Below are 15,570 nucleotides of genomic sequence, written 5' to 3' on the forward strand. Positions count from 1 at the left end.
GAAAGAAAGGCAGCACTGGTTTTTAGATTCTTCACGCCTGATTGGCTTAAATTTGGTTACATTGTCATTCAAAAAAAAGAAAAAAAATGTGACAATGAAAACAAAATTGTTACACAACAGTGCATTTGTATGTAACTTTAAATGGTAATTTCTTTCATTTTTAAAATGTTAGTATTGGCTTCTTCACATCTTCAAATCTGACCTTCGGACACCCCTGACCTAGGACGCCCCGTCAGCAGGTTAACTTTACTATACCGTTACAAACATCAATTTATATGGAAAAACAAGCCTCATCTTTTAAACAGAAATATCTTATGCACTACACACAATCAAGGAGGCTTAGATGTGCTTGATTTCCATTCATCAAATTAATCTCTTCAAGTTGCACCAATGACAATATAAAGAAGAGTTGCACTGTAAAAGCTGTTGTATAAAGTTTCTGTTTCAGCAATTCTCATGTAATTAAACTCCCTCTTCAAATTACAATTTCATAGATAGTCTCTTTTTATGTTGGCTACTTATGTACAAACACATTTCTCTTCCCATAAACATTTGCTGGCTATGGAATAATAAAAATATGGATAAAAATAAGTCAATCTTCTATGAGAAATTGGTCCAAAACAATATATTGCTGAGGTTCAGTCTCTTCCCCATCATCCAATCAACGTGCACACGGTAAAAGGCTGATTTAACCTGAGTCTGAGTCTGCCAACTTCCTCCACTTATCCTCTGCACAAGCGGCAACTCTTCCTTACCTGGGGTGGTTTTCTGAATTGACTGACCATAATGTCTTAAAGTACTGATATAGTGATACAATGATATTTCTGTAGTAATATGTCTTTTCTTTTTGGCATCATTCCAAAAATATTTTATGTATATGCTGCAAATTTTGCAGGTACAAGACATTTCTAAGGTGCTTTGAGCTTAATTAAAGGTCCCACATACCTACACAGGTGTTCAAGGTGTACAACACATCCCTATAGGTGTGCAATTATTCTGGCTGATCAGACATCTTATTAGGCAGAGCTATGCTGGAAGTTTCCTGAGGTCACCAGACTCCCACAGTACTCCTGTTTACTACTGTACAGTAGATACAACTAGCATGACTGGATTAACTTGTTAGGAGGCTGTAGGACAAATAGTTGTTGTTGGGCCAGACTGCATAACAGCCTTTAATCTACACTTTGAGAAAGTGCAGATTACACTGTAATTTAGTGGTGAATTGTGGTGAATGTGCAAACATCTGTAGCATTTCTAACAAATGTTGAGCCCCCTCAGGGTCTTGGGCCGTGGGATAGTTGCCCTCTACCAAATAAACTGAACCTGAGTGCATAAACTAATGATCCCACCCCACCCTAACAGGTGCAGCAACATTTTCAGAGATTTTGGACTGTGAACACACTCACACACACACTGTACTAAGAAAAGGACTAATCAGCCATAAAAGAAAACCTGTGTGTGTGTACGATGTATGAGCATAAACCATACACACCCTTGCTCAGAGATGAGTATGGTATTGTCATGATTAATCTTTCTGACAGCTCTGCATCATATCATGAATATGTTGACAATATCCAGCAAATCTTAGTCAATACAAATAGAACTAAATGGAAGTTTAATTGTTTGTAGTGTTTCACCACAGAGCACAGCTGTTGACCTCATTTCCCTTAAGTATTTCAAAAAAAGATGAATCAAATGTCTTATTCAGTGTCCATGCAGTATAAAAAGCTTTATTTGAAAATTCTGTAAGACAAAATAATACACTTTACACTTACACTGATACAATGACACAGACAGAGACTTAGATATAAAGATATTTTAAAAGTATTAATATTGAATCATGTAAAACATATCCTAATAAACAACAATAAATAAGAACGTTAACTGACAGTTAACAGCAAGTGGCCCTAAGGCCATGGCAAAGGCAGCTTCATAAATCTTCATATGTGAAAGACACATAAACCAAATATCAAACCATCAATACTGCATTTTAACACAATGTAGCTTTTTGGTATTAAACGCCAGTATTTAAGGGAATGTTATATAATATATAGCTTTCTTGATAAATAAAAGTCTAATAGCAAATATTTTGATTTGCAATAGCAGCAATAAAATGTAGACTTTAAATGCAGACACAGATTCCGTCTTCACTTTGTATACCATTGGCATGCATGACATCTGACATAAAATGAAACGTGTAAACATTTCTCAGGCAAAGAAATCTGAACTGTCTGCTTTACCACTATGCCCTTTCAGTTGATCAACGGGTTCAACAAGACAGTTTTCACTAAAATGGTTTATAAGTTATAAAAGTGAGACACATATAAGTAGAACAAGATATATTTCAAAATATATATATTTTTGTTGTTTAATACAAAAATATGTAAGTGCTTGAGTAATAAAAAAGGAATAACAATAAAATTAGAGTAATATCAATAAAATACTGAAGCAAATAGTGAAAGAGTCTAGAATGATATTAAGCTTAGTCACAATAGACTTGACAAAAAAGAAAGAAATTGTTTGACGGAAAAGAAAGAAAAGTACACAGGCAGACACTAGTACTAGTTTAGTCCTTTGCTCAGCAAGGACAATCCATGTATGCTGAGACAGAGGACCAACAGGTGATCTCCTCCGTTACTTCCCGTCTCCACCCTCAGCGTGTCGGTGTCTTTTCTCAGCGTCACGTTGACGGAGCTGAGCAGTTGTTCTGCCAGTTGGAAGGCCTGGCTGTCCTGTCGCAGGAACGGAGGACACTCTATGGAGAGCGCCTCGCTGCTCTCCTTTAACTTGCAAGTCTGTTGAGACAAATCAAATAAATGAGTTATAATGATAATATCTTCAACGCTTGTCAAAAGTGTAAAGATGTGCAGTAAATTTAACACGTTAACTAACCAGCATGTTGAAAGCCTCCAGAAAATCAGGACTGCTGTCGCTCAAGAGGCCCAGGGTTTCATCAGGCAACGCTACAAAAATAATACAACAAGATTAAACTTTAATACTACTTTGTTTTTCTTAAAATAACATGAGTTATGGAATTCGCCCTCACCTTCCATGGCACTGACCAACAGGTAAACAGATTTTTGGTGAGTAGGGGGGATACCACACTGGCCATTCTCAGTGGGACTATCTCCCTTGAGTCGGTCAAGTTTGGCTTCCTCAGGTGTTTCAACACAACACAAATCCTCAAGCTAACAGAGGGAGGTACAGAGAGGAGAGAAAAAAGAGAAAACATCCTCAATATACTGTCTTTAAAAGAAATTAACCGGTGTCCTGTCAACATGTAACTCACCACACACTGCATCTCTGACAGCGCAGGTCGGGCCTTCATCGTTTTGAGGAGGTTCTTGAATAAAGCACTTCGAGTTGAGTCAGAGAGCTCTGCCAGAGGAGTAAGGTCCATCTGCTGTGATCCTGTAAGAGACCAGGAGGTACTCCTCAGATTTTATACTGAAGCTATAAACAGATTTTGTATGAGGCTCAGTGAATTATCCACTTTTGACATGATGGATGCACTACACTTTGAACAATAAGAGGAGAACCTCACTGACATTTGTTTGTTTGCTTGTCAAATAGTTACTGTGTTCTTGAAGGTATCATTAATCACCATATTTCTTAAACACATTATGCAAAAAGTTATGCAAATTTTGATGGCAAGTGCCAATGTTTCTCTTTGATGTCATTTTGCTTATGAATTACATAAAGAGTTGTAGTTTGTGCTAGACCAACATAATACATTTAAACAGAAGTTACTCACTTGTCATGAGTCTGACTTGCTTGAGATTTTGCCCATCTGTATTCCTGCGGCCTTATTATACCAAAAATCTGCTTTATTTTTAATCACCATGCTTGTTTTGATGCAGATCCAAAACCAGATCCGGATGAACTAACGTGTAAACATTTAAAAATAACGCATTTAGAGGATTGTGCAACACTCTTCTTCACGTCTTCTCTTTCAGTCAGGAACAACTGATGTTAGTTTACAGCTGAGTGAGTGAGCTGGCCAGGATTGTACTATTGGCAATCTGAGAATGGAAACTTACTATTAAGATACTATAATATTTATAGGAGAGTATATAGTGAAATACTTTATCTTTTAGTGGTAATGACATATTAAGATATCCTACTTAGCAGTAGATATTAATATTGTGTTCAAAGTTGCAGTAAATCCATCTTAATATGTATTATAGTTAGTTTTAGATCAAGTTTTTGCTACTGAGGCTGGTCAGCTTATATTCAAATAGTAAAAGCCTGCACTGAAAAATTTCCATGAGTAAGTATTAACATCAAAATATACTTAAAGTACCAAAAGTAACAGTCTTCATGGCTCATTTCAGAGCTAGTTTCAGGTACTTTATATACTGCCAGGTAGCTTGGAAAGTTTTATCTTATTTTTTATTGTTAATCTGAATCTGCAAACCGACTATGAACTACAGTTATCAAATCAATGTAGTGGATTAAAAAGTACAATATTTGTCTAGTTTAGTACAAGTACCTCAAAACTGTTCAGAATTCCATTGATTCATAAAAAAGGGGGAACTGCGTAAGTCCCATCATTTCTGTACTGTATTTTACTTCCTCTTGTTAAGAATAATGATGTAAGTTAGTTTTCATGTTAATGAGTAACCGGCCAAATGTATGAATGCATGGGAACAAACCATTTTGCAGTGCATCCAAACGTCTTTTCTTTGGATCCATGTCTCCATTGGACTTGCCGTCCACTGCATCCAAGGGATCTTGGCATGGCCATGACATTTCGGTTGAGTCTGACTCAATGCATCCCATCGTGCCTGGTTGTAAGCATATTTCTGAAAAATACACCATCATAGATGAACACACAGAGGAGGAAAAACAGGTATGGTAAGGTGGATGCATGTGACCACACGTGCTGGTGCACAAGCATAATAGAAAAGACACAATCGAAACACATCAGTGAGCAATGTTTAAGCCGTATTTGCTTAACCGACTGCTCTACTTCTCTATTCCATGTGTCTTCTATTGTAGACATCGCATGTTGCCACATGTTAATCTGCGATTTAATACATTTAATGCACAATATTTGAGATACAGATCTGCATTATAACTTTGTTTTCAGGGATTTAATTGTATTTGTGGTCAGTGAAAGCAACCCAGAATGGAGAAGTGACTGCAAACTTACCATAGTGCCCATTCTTTTTAATCTCCAGCTCCATGATGCTGTACGCAATGACTGTTTTAGATGGGATCTCTAAGGAAACATCACTGTCAATCTCAATGTTGTTACTGTCCTTCACACACACCTGAGAAAACACACGTATGATTTAAAATCTGACAGTAATAAAGATGTTTTTTGCCAGAAATCACATTAAAATGACAAACAAGCCTGCCCACCTTAACAGATTTCCCCAGCATGCCCACTATCCCGAGCACCCCTTGGAAGGCGCACTGTTCCTTTTTCGTCTGGGTGACTGTGCACGAGTCGGTGGTGATGATCCTCTCATACACTACTGCCAGCACCTCAGCTTGTTTCTTCAGCTGCTGTACCAGCGGGTGCTGCATGTCTACGTGCCTGATGCAAAGAGAAACTGTTTTTTTAATCGACTATGGCAATAGAGTCCACGTGTAAGACAGATCCAGATCCAGTGTGGTTTATCTGGGTCAACACTATTGATCTCTGTGTCTGCATGTCACTAATCTGAGGTGTCCAATGTCTGATGTCTAACTACATTTATAGAGTTCATCACATCAATAATGAAGTCATCATCCTGACACCTTCTGTGACAATGTTCAAGAATGTAAAGAAACTATTTAACACCTGCCACTGGAGTCATTTAGCAGCTTCTTCACGTCCAGTTTCTCTTTCTTCAGTTTGCCAAAACATGACTGGAGCATTGAGGATCCTTGCCCCGACACTGTGACGCTGAGAGAACCAGCTTCAGAGTCCAGCTTCCCAGAAAATATGTCTCCATACGTCCCTTTGTAGTCCAGGATATGTTGCTCAGACACCCCTGACAAGACATGTGGTGTTAGCATATCTATATATAAATAATTCATGCATGTCTTACAACAAGGTAGCTGGCATGAAAATAATGTGTTCGCATGGCTTCAGCAGTATATCTTCACTTTGCATGATCTGTATGTGCACACCTACATACCTGGAGTGAGCACCTCGTCGCCCTGCAACAAGTCGCTGAGGGTGAAAATTGTCGGTTGGTACTTGGGATTCTGCCAGAACCAGATGGGGTTGCGTTTGACGACCAGTGCCATGGGAACCAGTTTGTCTGAGTCATTTATTCGGGACACATGGATTAGGCTTCCCTCTTGGTCAATCTGACGGACGAATTTGGCAGTGGCTTTGGAAAACATGGCTTCGGCAGACGAAGACGGCAGACAGCTGGAAAAGAGAGGCATCAATTTGACCTTATTTTGTCCACTGGAAAGCAAAGAGCAAAGACATGCACCCTGCTTTGACTTAAACCACTGAGGGTGGTTTCCAGTTGGTATTCACTACAGTTTTTGCACATTTCAGAAGTACCGATAAAACTAAGAAGACCTGGCGTGGGTGTACTTAGTCCCATGCAACGTCCTGCAATCAACAGTAACCAATGACTCACATGGCTCGAAGAAAGTCCCCTGCATGTTGTTAAAATATTAGTGTACCCACAAACACACACACACACGTGCAAATAGACAAACACCCTGGTGCGTTCATTCTCCTGGCTCAGCTTTCATAGTTTAAATATTTAAAGTAATCAGGCGTGAGGGGGATTTGCGCCGCCAGGGAAAAGAAAGAAATAGAAGAGAAGAAAGTTTGAGCTGTGTGGCCCCGTTAGTCTGAAGGAATGTTAGACTTAAACAGGAGACCACAATGCTGGCTAGAGCGGAGAGTAAGATTCCTTTTGGGGAAATGAATATTAAACAGATGAGAGTTCAGACCTCTGAAGCATTTCCCCGCTTGGGGAAATCAAGAACCACCTTCTCGTGTGTGAACGACACAAACTCCCCTTGCCTTGACACGGCCTTAGTGTGTTGAGTCATTTGGCCTGAATTATTTAAGAGAGACGTAACGTCACTGAGGACCTTTCCCTAACCTCAAACGCCAGTTCCAAAAGCTCGGATATGCTGTTTCTAAATATTTGATGTTTCTTTTGTTTAGGGACCAAGGAAACGAGAGAGAGAGAAAAAGACATGATGCATACATGTAGTCTGTAGAAACATGTGGTTCATGTGGTTAAGGTGACATTGTACGTGTGAGCAAATGTAATCTAAAGGTAATGAACATAAAGCAAATAACCAACAGTATCAACAAAAAGTTTTAAAAGTTACTTTAATCACTTCTAGGTGACTCAAACACTATCATGTCACTTCCTACACTGTTGCCCATAAAGTTGGAATAATTTTGTTTTCAGACACATTCATCTTTTTTTTTCTATTTCATCAGATTCATTTCACTGCCATATGTTTAGAATAGATTGACATGAATAAAGTTTTAAAATACACTTCACCTATCAATATTATTACATTGTCAAAATAATTTCACGAGAAGAGGTAAAAAAAAATGTTTTATTCTAACTTTATGGGTGACAGTGTAGAAGTGAAAACTATAGCAGTGCATGTTTAAAGAAAAGTAGAGCAGACCGTATTGCTGTCCACAAAAGTCTCAAATGTCAACAGTTACATTTGGTTTAGCCCCCACTTGCACGTGTGCCAGAGCGCGCGTGCGTATTTCCCGGCAGCCTACTTGTGTCTAATATTATCACGCGGCAGTGTATGCAGTGGATGGTGAGATCAGTGCACGCGAGCCTTTAATGACGCACGAATCAAATTCTGGATGTAAAATCACAATTAATGATATACAGGAGAGTAATAAGAAACTGACCACATCTTCTCAGTGTGTAGTTTTAAATTTGTTTTAGTCTCCAAACAAAACAAAACAAACAAACAAACAAAAAAACAAAAAATAAACGACTCAATATAAATGAATTTACCTTAGATTATCTCTCTTAAGTTCAGGATTTAACGTCGTACTTTCAGAGCTCCGGTCAGTCCAAGTGTCACTCCTGGAATGTTACCGATGTTTCCATGCGTAAAAGTAGTCCAGGTTGTTTAAAGGCGGATAAAAAACAGTCCTGTGGGTGTAACAGTGGCACGGTGTTAATGTAAAACTAATATAACTCGCAAGTAGAGTGGCGGAACATGTAAAAAGAAATCAGTGATGCCGGCAGAGTTCGGTCAGAGCTGTGGCTGAACGGTAGGATAACGATTGACTGTAGTTATCCGCTTCACGGAGGAGGACAGAGACCGCCTCCTTCACCCACTCTCACTGGAGAGTTAATTATGATCATATGAACTCTGGTATGTGTGCGTGCGTGCGTGCGTGCGTGCGCGTGTGTGTGCGTGCGTGTGTGTGTGTGTGTGTTTGTGTGTGTGTGTGTGTGTGCGTGTGTTTCAGGACATGAGCAGACTTGCCTATTTCTTTCTCTTTTATTTTCAGAAAATCATACCTTATTGATTTATTCATATAGTTCTGATGCATAACACCTGCACGGTTTGTAAACCAGAGCATGATACCACTCTCTTCACCATATCCTGTCTGATGAAGAACACCTGCTGTACAGTTAAGCGAGTGATTTTAAACTTTCTGTCCTGTAAACTGCAAATAATTTCTCAAGAAGGGATGAAAAAAACTTCACTTTAAACCACACAAATAGCTAAGCCAAATAAATCAGTATGAATATTCAATGTCCCATCTGCCAGAGCGCCAGATGTGTACATCATTCTGAACAGGTGGCACATGTTGAACCTGCTGTCAAACACCTAGTTTTAGAAGTGTGTTTTTATGAATGGTTGGGAATCCCCTTCATGTGAGATGATCAGTGCATTTTTGTGTGCCCAGAAACAGTGTCAGGTTGATGTGAAATGATGTAAACACTGTGGTCAAGATGCATGTGTGAATGGGTGGGTGTATTTTAGTTTGTGACATACTTTCCACTGGTGATAAGTAGTAACTTTGTTTAGGCTGACAGGGAGTAGTCACTCAGATGTAGTGATAATGTTCTGCCTCTGTCCCCCTGAAGTATGGATGCACCCAGATGTAAGTGTACTCATAGCTGGTTTGACGCTAGTGTAACAGACTGACCAGGGCCACGCGGCCAAGTTATACTATAGCATTGAAGTGTAAAGAAGCACAGAGTTATTATTTATATTACTGTATTATTATTACTTGTGTATTATTTAATATTGTTGCTGGCTGAGTACTGTAGGATCTAAAACAATGTCAACTTTTTTATGTAGATCAAATCTTAATTTGAAAAGTAACTAATGTTGAGTACAATGTACAATATTACTTACTGAACTGCAGCAGAAAGTAGTATGAAATAAAAAAAGAAGTACTGAAAGTAAAAGGGTTTGTAGCTGGCTATTTAACACAAAACAACTCTTGATAAAAGAAATAAACACCATGATATAAACTTTTAAATCTCATTTAACCTGTGTGGTTAAAACAAGTTTTTTTACGGAAGCGTATTGCATTCACTTGAAAAAAAAACTCTGAGTAGTTTTCTGAGTAATTCATTTTTTGGTTTGTTTTTCAGGGTAATTATTTCTGTTTTTCTGAGTACAGTAATTACTTTTCTTTTTTTCGTGGTAATTTTTTTCCTGAATTATCAAGATACTTCGAAATGCCACGAGAACATTTCTACCATACCGGGTCAATAAAGGTAAGGCATGTAATCAGTTACAGTTACACACAAGGTATGATACTCTTGGAATAGACAAACATGTCTATGGGCATGATTTCAGTTGTCAGGTAAGCTATCAGTTTTGTTTTCATCATGTTGGACATTGTTGCTCATCAAAAATGAATCGCCTTTCAACAACAAACAACTTCTATGTTAGTATTCTCATGTTATGTCTCTATAGTGTTAGTGTATACTGTTATCATATAACCTGACCTAACGTTATGACAAATGGCTCCTTCTACTTGTGCCAAGCTAATATAATTAAAGAAAGGCGAGATAATTTTTGAGCAATAGTCTTACAATAGAAGGATAAAGTCTAAAACATAACAAGAGTATCATACCTTGTGTGTCTGTAATTGTAATTACATGCCTTACCTTTATTGACCCGGTACGGTAGAAAGTGCCGGATCTGCCGGATCTATGGGAGTCACTTGCAGGTTGGATGTTCTCGCGCGATTTTGAAGTATCTCGATATTTCAGAAAAAAAATTACTACGAAAAACAGAAAAATAATTCCTCAGAAAAACAGGGAAAAAAATTACTCAGAAAAAACAGAGTTCTTTTTTTTTTCAAGTGAATGCAATACGCTTCCGTACTTCCGTACAGGTGCAAGTTGTGCTCTATATATATATATATATATAAAAGGCAACATGTACTGTAAAATATCTTTTCACTGCTGCAAAAATAATTAAGGCTATCCTCAAGGTGATTTTATTTTGATTAATTTAAAATAATGATTTTTTTTCTTCTAATTTTTTCTTAATTCTGAGTGAATTATAGATACTGTAACATAACCTCCCAGTTTGTCACAAACAGCTGTACAATTGGATGCTGTGGAATCCATGCAGGCTAACATTACTCGTGTCACGGGGGGCCTTGAGATGTTGTGAAACTCACCTTTTCACTTTCTCGCCAAGAGTAGGATAATGAGATCAATCACATGATAACAGTTAAGCTAGCTGGTTATCCTCAGCAGTTCTAAAGCTTCATCAATAAATATGTTTTGTTGTGTAAAAGTGCTGTACCAAGGACCAGTGTGAAGGATTTAGTGGCAGTTTAGACATTAAACATTATGCTGACTGGCACTTCCTGTTGTACAGCAGTTCATAGATAAGGTTAGGGTGCTCTGACTCCAAGTCCTCTGACATCTTTGGTCACTTTGATTCACTGACACTCATGTGATACATCTAACCTAATTTGCCTTAATTGAGGTTGAAAATAAGGTTATTATAGTAATATAGACAAATTATTGATAAATAATAACAATAAAACAGTCAAACCTTTACCACAAATACTAGTGCACAACACATATACAGTAAATCCAAGTAAAAAAGGAGAAAGTCATTAGAACTTTAATCAGGATTTAATACCTTTAATGATGAAAATAATGAACTAGAATAGCACAGAAAAAGGAAACTCCATCATTACTGGTCAAATGTGTCATCAAAAGTGATATTTCCCCAATACTGTATAGGTATTATCACAAATGTCTGTACCCAAAGTGGTCTCATCCAATGAGTTGTTGAGATTTTTGACTAGATACGTGAAAAATTTGGCCAGCTGATGGAATTTTGGGTTAGGGGATCTTTAAAGTCACTGGGATTTATCCTCTGGGGACCACAAATATCAAATTTTGTGGAAAGCCAGCTAAACTATTACAGTACCAGATGTGAACATCATAAATATGTTCTTAAAATGAGTGGCAATCCCCTCTAAGTGAAAGGACTCTATGTTCTGTGTCAGTGTTGTTGGTGCCCATAAACAATGGGGTTCAGATTTGTTGTGCAAGTATGTAAAGAGTGGGGCCAGTAGATGGTGTGTTTCTGGAAGCGGGTGGGTTAAGTAGTAACTTTGTTAAAGCTTACAGGGAGTAGCCACTCAGATGTAGAGATTGCTCCCCTGTGCAACCAGATGCACAAACACTATGTCATAAAAGCTGGTTCAGATTCCTGTAACAGGGCCCCGAGTCCACTGGCGGCGGCGGTGGTGGTATTGAGAAATATTCAGTTTGCTGTTCAAAATGATTATTAGATTATATGTCGCCATGGCAAAAGATGGCCTACTTGAAGGCTTAGCACAACAGTTAAAGGGCTATTTAACACAAAATGAAGACCAAGATGGAAGCATTTAACAACTCATTTATCCCGTACTATGAACATGAACATTTTTGAAGAACGGGACGATGTCCGCCATTAAAGATCATTTAAGGTAGGTCACAGGATAAAATAGTCATAAGTCATGCCATATTAATAAATGCTTGTTGTGAAAACTAAGAATATAACAGGTGCTGTAAAATACCTGCTCACCGCTGGAAATAGCTAAGACCATGCCAAAGATGATCACAGGTCTCAGAAACCCCAGGAATAATTACCCCCTATTGTTGGAATAATTGGAAAGATACTGGAAATATAATTGTGCTGGGGATATATGATACAACTTACTTTAATTAACACTAACAAAATTATTCAACGCAACATCACACTAAACCTGAACCTACCATGTGATTCGGGTCGAGGACACACCCAGTCTCACCAGACAGTTTCCCAGTCTCACCTCATTATTGGTCATATGATGATGTTTATATGGAACACAAGTATAGCAATTGGTGAATGACTGAACAGTACAGTCAACAGCTCCTCTATGCAATGCCTAAAAAGGATAATCTGATAAAAGTATGACAAATATTGGAAATATAGTGATAAAATAGAGATATTGCTTGTGTCAAGACCAAAAATGAGTACAAAGGTTACATTTAGGTTGCTGTTTTGTTCTTTATGCTTCTTTATTTTATTTAACTGAATAAAGAACAGGACAGAGCAAATCGAACAGCACGAAGTCTGCCCGGTCCAAGAGGTATTAGACGTTTGTTCCCCCTTGCCTACTTGTGTGTTATCTATACTGTCTCATATGCAGAAGTATAAACAAATTCTATATATACACTGTCTAGGTAATAAACCTGTTATTTGCTGTGACCCGTGATCCGATAGACACCACTTCCCTTGTTTACCAAGGGAAGGCCATGGACCCCGAGGCAGAATAGATGAAGTTGCTACAGACAAACACTTCATTCACCAGCAGCCTAACCTTGCCCTGAAAGCACTGGTGGGGGGCTGCAGCTCTGATAGAGTCACAGGGTTTAGGTAAGGGGAGATAATTTAATCAGAATGTAGTTGTTGTAGCGGCAAGATTTGAAGTAAAGGTAAACCCAGTGACAAGAAAGTTATTACCAAAACCCCACCAGCCTGTGGACATGCTTGGAGAGAATTTGGCCCTTGACACTATCATTAAGATTATTATGGATGCTGCAGCGGAGGTCGGGTGGGTTAGCAAGTTTTTAATGAGTTTACCATTTGTAGTTCCAGTAAAAAATGCAGTTTCTCTGTTCAACCTTGTTGCGGTAGTTCTCATAAATTGGTGTGAGCCCTACAGGAGACAGAACCATCCAAGTCATCATCAACATGTTTCTGTTTTTGTGGAATATAGTCATTGCTAAACGATTTGTAAACCAGGAGAGTGTTAAACAGAATCATTTACATATCATCAAAGTCTTCAGAGTCGCTGCAGCTGTATGAGTCAGTTTCTTTTAATACGTGACCTGATTCTATTCCTGCAATCTTAATCGTGTGTAGACAGAGATAGCTCAAACTAGCAGGTCATCCCACACATGGAATCAACAAATCATACAAATGGTATTGTGTTGATCTCAAGAGTTTTCAGATGACATCATCATCAGGGAGGGATCTCAGGCCTTCCAGAGCATGGGAAACAGATCAATCTGTGTCAGCATTGTTAGTGGGGAAAGTAAAATAAGAACCACCAAACATGACACAAACAGCTCCCTTTTCAGCTAGAAGCATGTTTAGAGCCACTCTTGTTCTGCCATGCCACGAGGGAGGTGGCAGATAGATGTTGGGGCATTTTCGGAAACACTTGTGAGTCATATTTAACAAAAGTACCTACTGCAGCAGCTGTTTTTTTCCCGTACGTTCTGCAAAAGCACATAGCAGTAACTGAAGCCATTCTTCACTGCTAGATAAAAACGTGTGAGTGTGTGTTACCTCTTGTCATTGTCTCCCCGACACCACACCTGGTTACCTCAGGCCTTTCCACCCTCTGACTGCTCGGCCATTTAGTTTGCTTTGGGTGGGGCAGCTGCCTTATGTGGACAATCACATGCACAGGTTCTCTTCTGATAGCAGGTGTCTGAGTCGACCTACATCTGTCCACAACCTCTACCTCTGCCTAGGTGTACTCCAGTTGAGCTGGCTGCTGTCGGTGTTAAATTATGGCCTCCCTGTATGCCGTATTATGCCAGCTGGCCTTGCTGTGCTGCCGTGAAACGTGTTAGATACCATTTTGAAAATGAGAAGGAGTTGACATACACTCTTTTCTCCCAGAAATGTTTCAGTTGATCGGCAAGCTTGACCCCAGAAACAGCCGGATGAGGGAGATATGCCATAGCTGTGATTGCTTGGATATCTGGGTCCAGTCGTAGTCGCTACCACTGCTTAAACATTGCATGCCTGTGGTGGAGGGACAGGAGGATAGTAGTCCAGGTCCACATTCACTTTGGACATCTGTGTGACAGGATACTTATCAGGAGATTTATTTGCCGTGTTGTTTTATTTCCATACTTTCTGCTTCTGTTTTCCACATTGACATTGATTTTCTGTCTTTCAGCTTCCTCTAAATCTTTCACTTCCTTTTCTCTCCCCCACGCATCAACTTACTTCAACCGTCTTTAACTGATTTGTGCTCAAACGTCAGACATTCTTTACAATACTTGAAACACTTAGGCAGTAAAGGCAGGTGTTTTATTTATTTTAATGGATATAATTTACTCTTTTTATTTCCCATTGTTTTCAAATGTCACTTAAATGTCTGGCAGGTTCTCTCTTAGACACAGTCGGCACCATGAATCCAGACTGTTGACGCTACAGCTTCTGGTGAAAGCAGTCAAGCAGTGGTGATAATAAATAGAAAATCTAAGATTACATTTTATTTAACATACAGTACATACAGTATCATCTCATGACAAAATGCCTCTTTTGACTCTTTTTTTCTTTCCCATTTAAATTCAACTATTGAATTTCTCTTAGTTCAGAATCTCACCCTTAGTGACGACGAGAAGGTCCAACTCTATTGAGATCCCAGTGGCGATCTGAACGTTCAGTCCTCTCGTCTCAAAGGTTCCGCGAAGTAGTGGCTTTCTCCAAGGATGATCAGTCACCGTCTGTCAGTCATACAGAGTGCACAGTCTGCAGGATGAAAGACAAAAAGTTACACAGGAGTATTTATGAGAAACTACGACCTTCTTTCCACAGTGTAGCTCTACAGGAGACAGAGCTGTTTAGTCGATCACAGTAGAAAGTAGCCATAGTAAAATAGTTGTGTGGTGGCTTCATTAGGGATAAGATTGAGAAAGAAAAACATCTTTGCATATTGTAATGCACTTCTATTAGCACACATCTATACTTTTCCATTACACTAATTTATATCTAGGTGACAAACCTGTGATTTTCTGTAGCCTGTGAGGCAGTATACACCGTAGCAGAGCTCCATGCTCAGCAGGGGAAGACCATGGGCCCTGAGGCAGAGAAGACAGGCCACGTCCTGCGGATGGAGTTGACACAAACAGCAAACAACAAACGCTTCATTCTCTTGCAAGCCAACCTTTCCCTGAACGCACTGGTGGGGTGGCTGCAGCTCTGGTAGAGTCAGAAGTACTCTACTGAACACAGGGTTTAGGTGTGTGGAGAGAACGTAACGAGAATTTAGTTGTAGCAGCAACATTTGTAGTAAAGGAAATGAATCCCAGCCTCAAGATTTGTCTCGCAGGGTGAGCTGGCAACTTA

General features: G+C 39.0%; 1 protein-coding gene across 1 annotated transcript; it reads right to left on the reverse strand.

Moving 5' to 3' along the window:
* Window positions 1–1,703: 1,703 nt before the first annotated feature.
* On the reverse strand, window positions 1,704–8,270 carry LOC104940558 (gasdermin-E). The gene is made up of 10 exons (XM_010757193.3): window positions 7,965–8,270; window positions 6,132–6,370; window positions 5,792–5,984; window positions 5,368–5,545; window positions 5,156–5,276; window positions 4,656–4,805; window positions 3,290–3,411; window positions 3,047–3,188; window positions 2,893–2,963; window positions 1,704–2,795 (listed from the first exon to the last, which is right to left on the reverse strand). Exons 2-10 carry the CDS (start codon window positions 6,340–6,342, stop codon window positions 2,562–2,564), a joined length of 1,422 nt encoding a protein of 473 aa, XP_010755495.2. The 5' UTR covers window positions 6,343–6,370; window positions 7,965–8,270; the 3' UTR covers window positions 1,704–2,561.
* Window positions 8,271–15,570: the final 7,300 nt, after the last annotated feature.

The sequence above is a fragment of the Larimichthys crocea genome, chromosome XIII (assembly GCF_000972845.2).
Source record: "Larimichthys crocea isolate SSNF chromosome XIII, L_crocea_2.0, whole genome shotgun sequence".
Taxonomy (NCBI): domain Eukaryota; kingdom Metazoa; phylum Chordata; class Actinopteri; family Sciaenidae; genus Larimichthys; species Larimichthys crocea.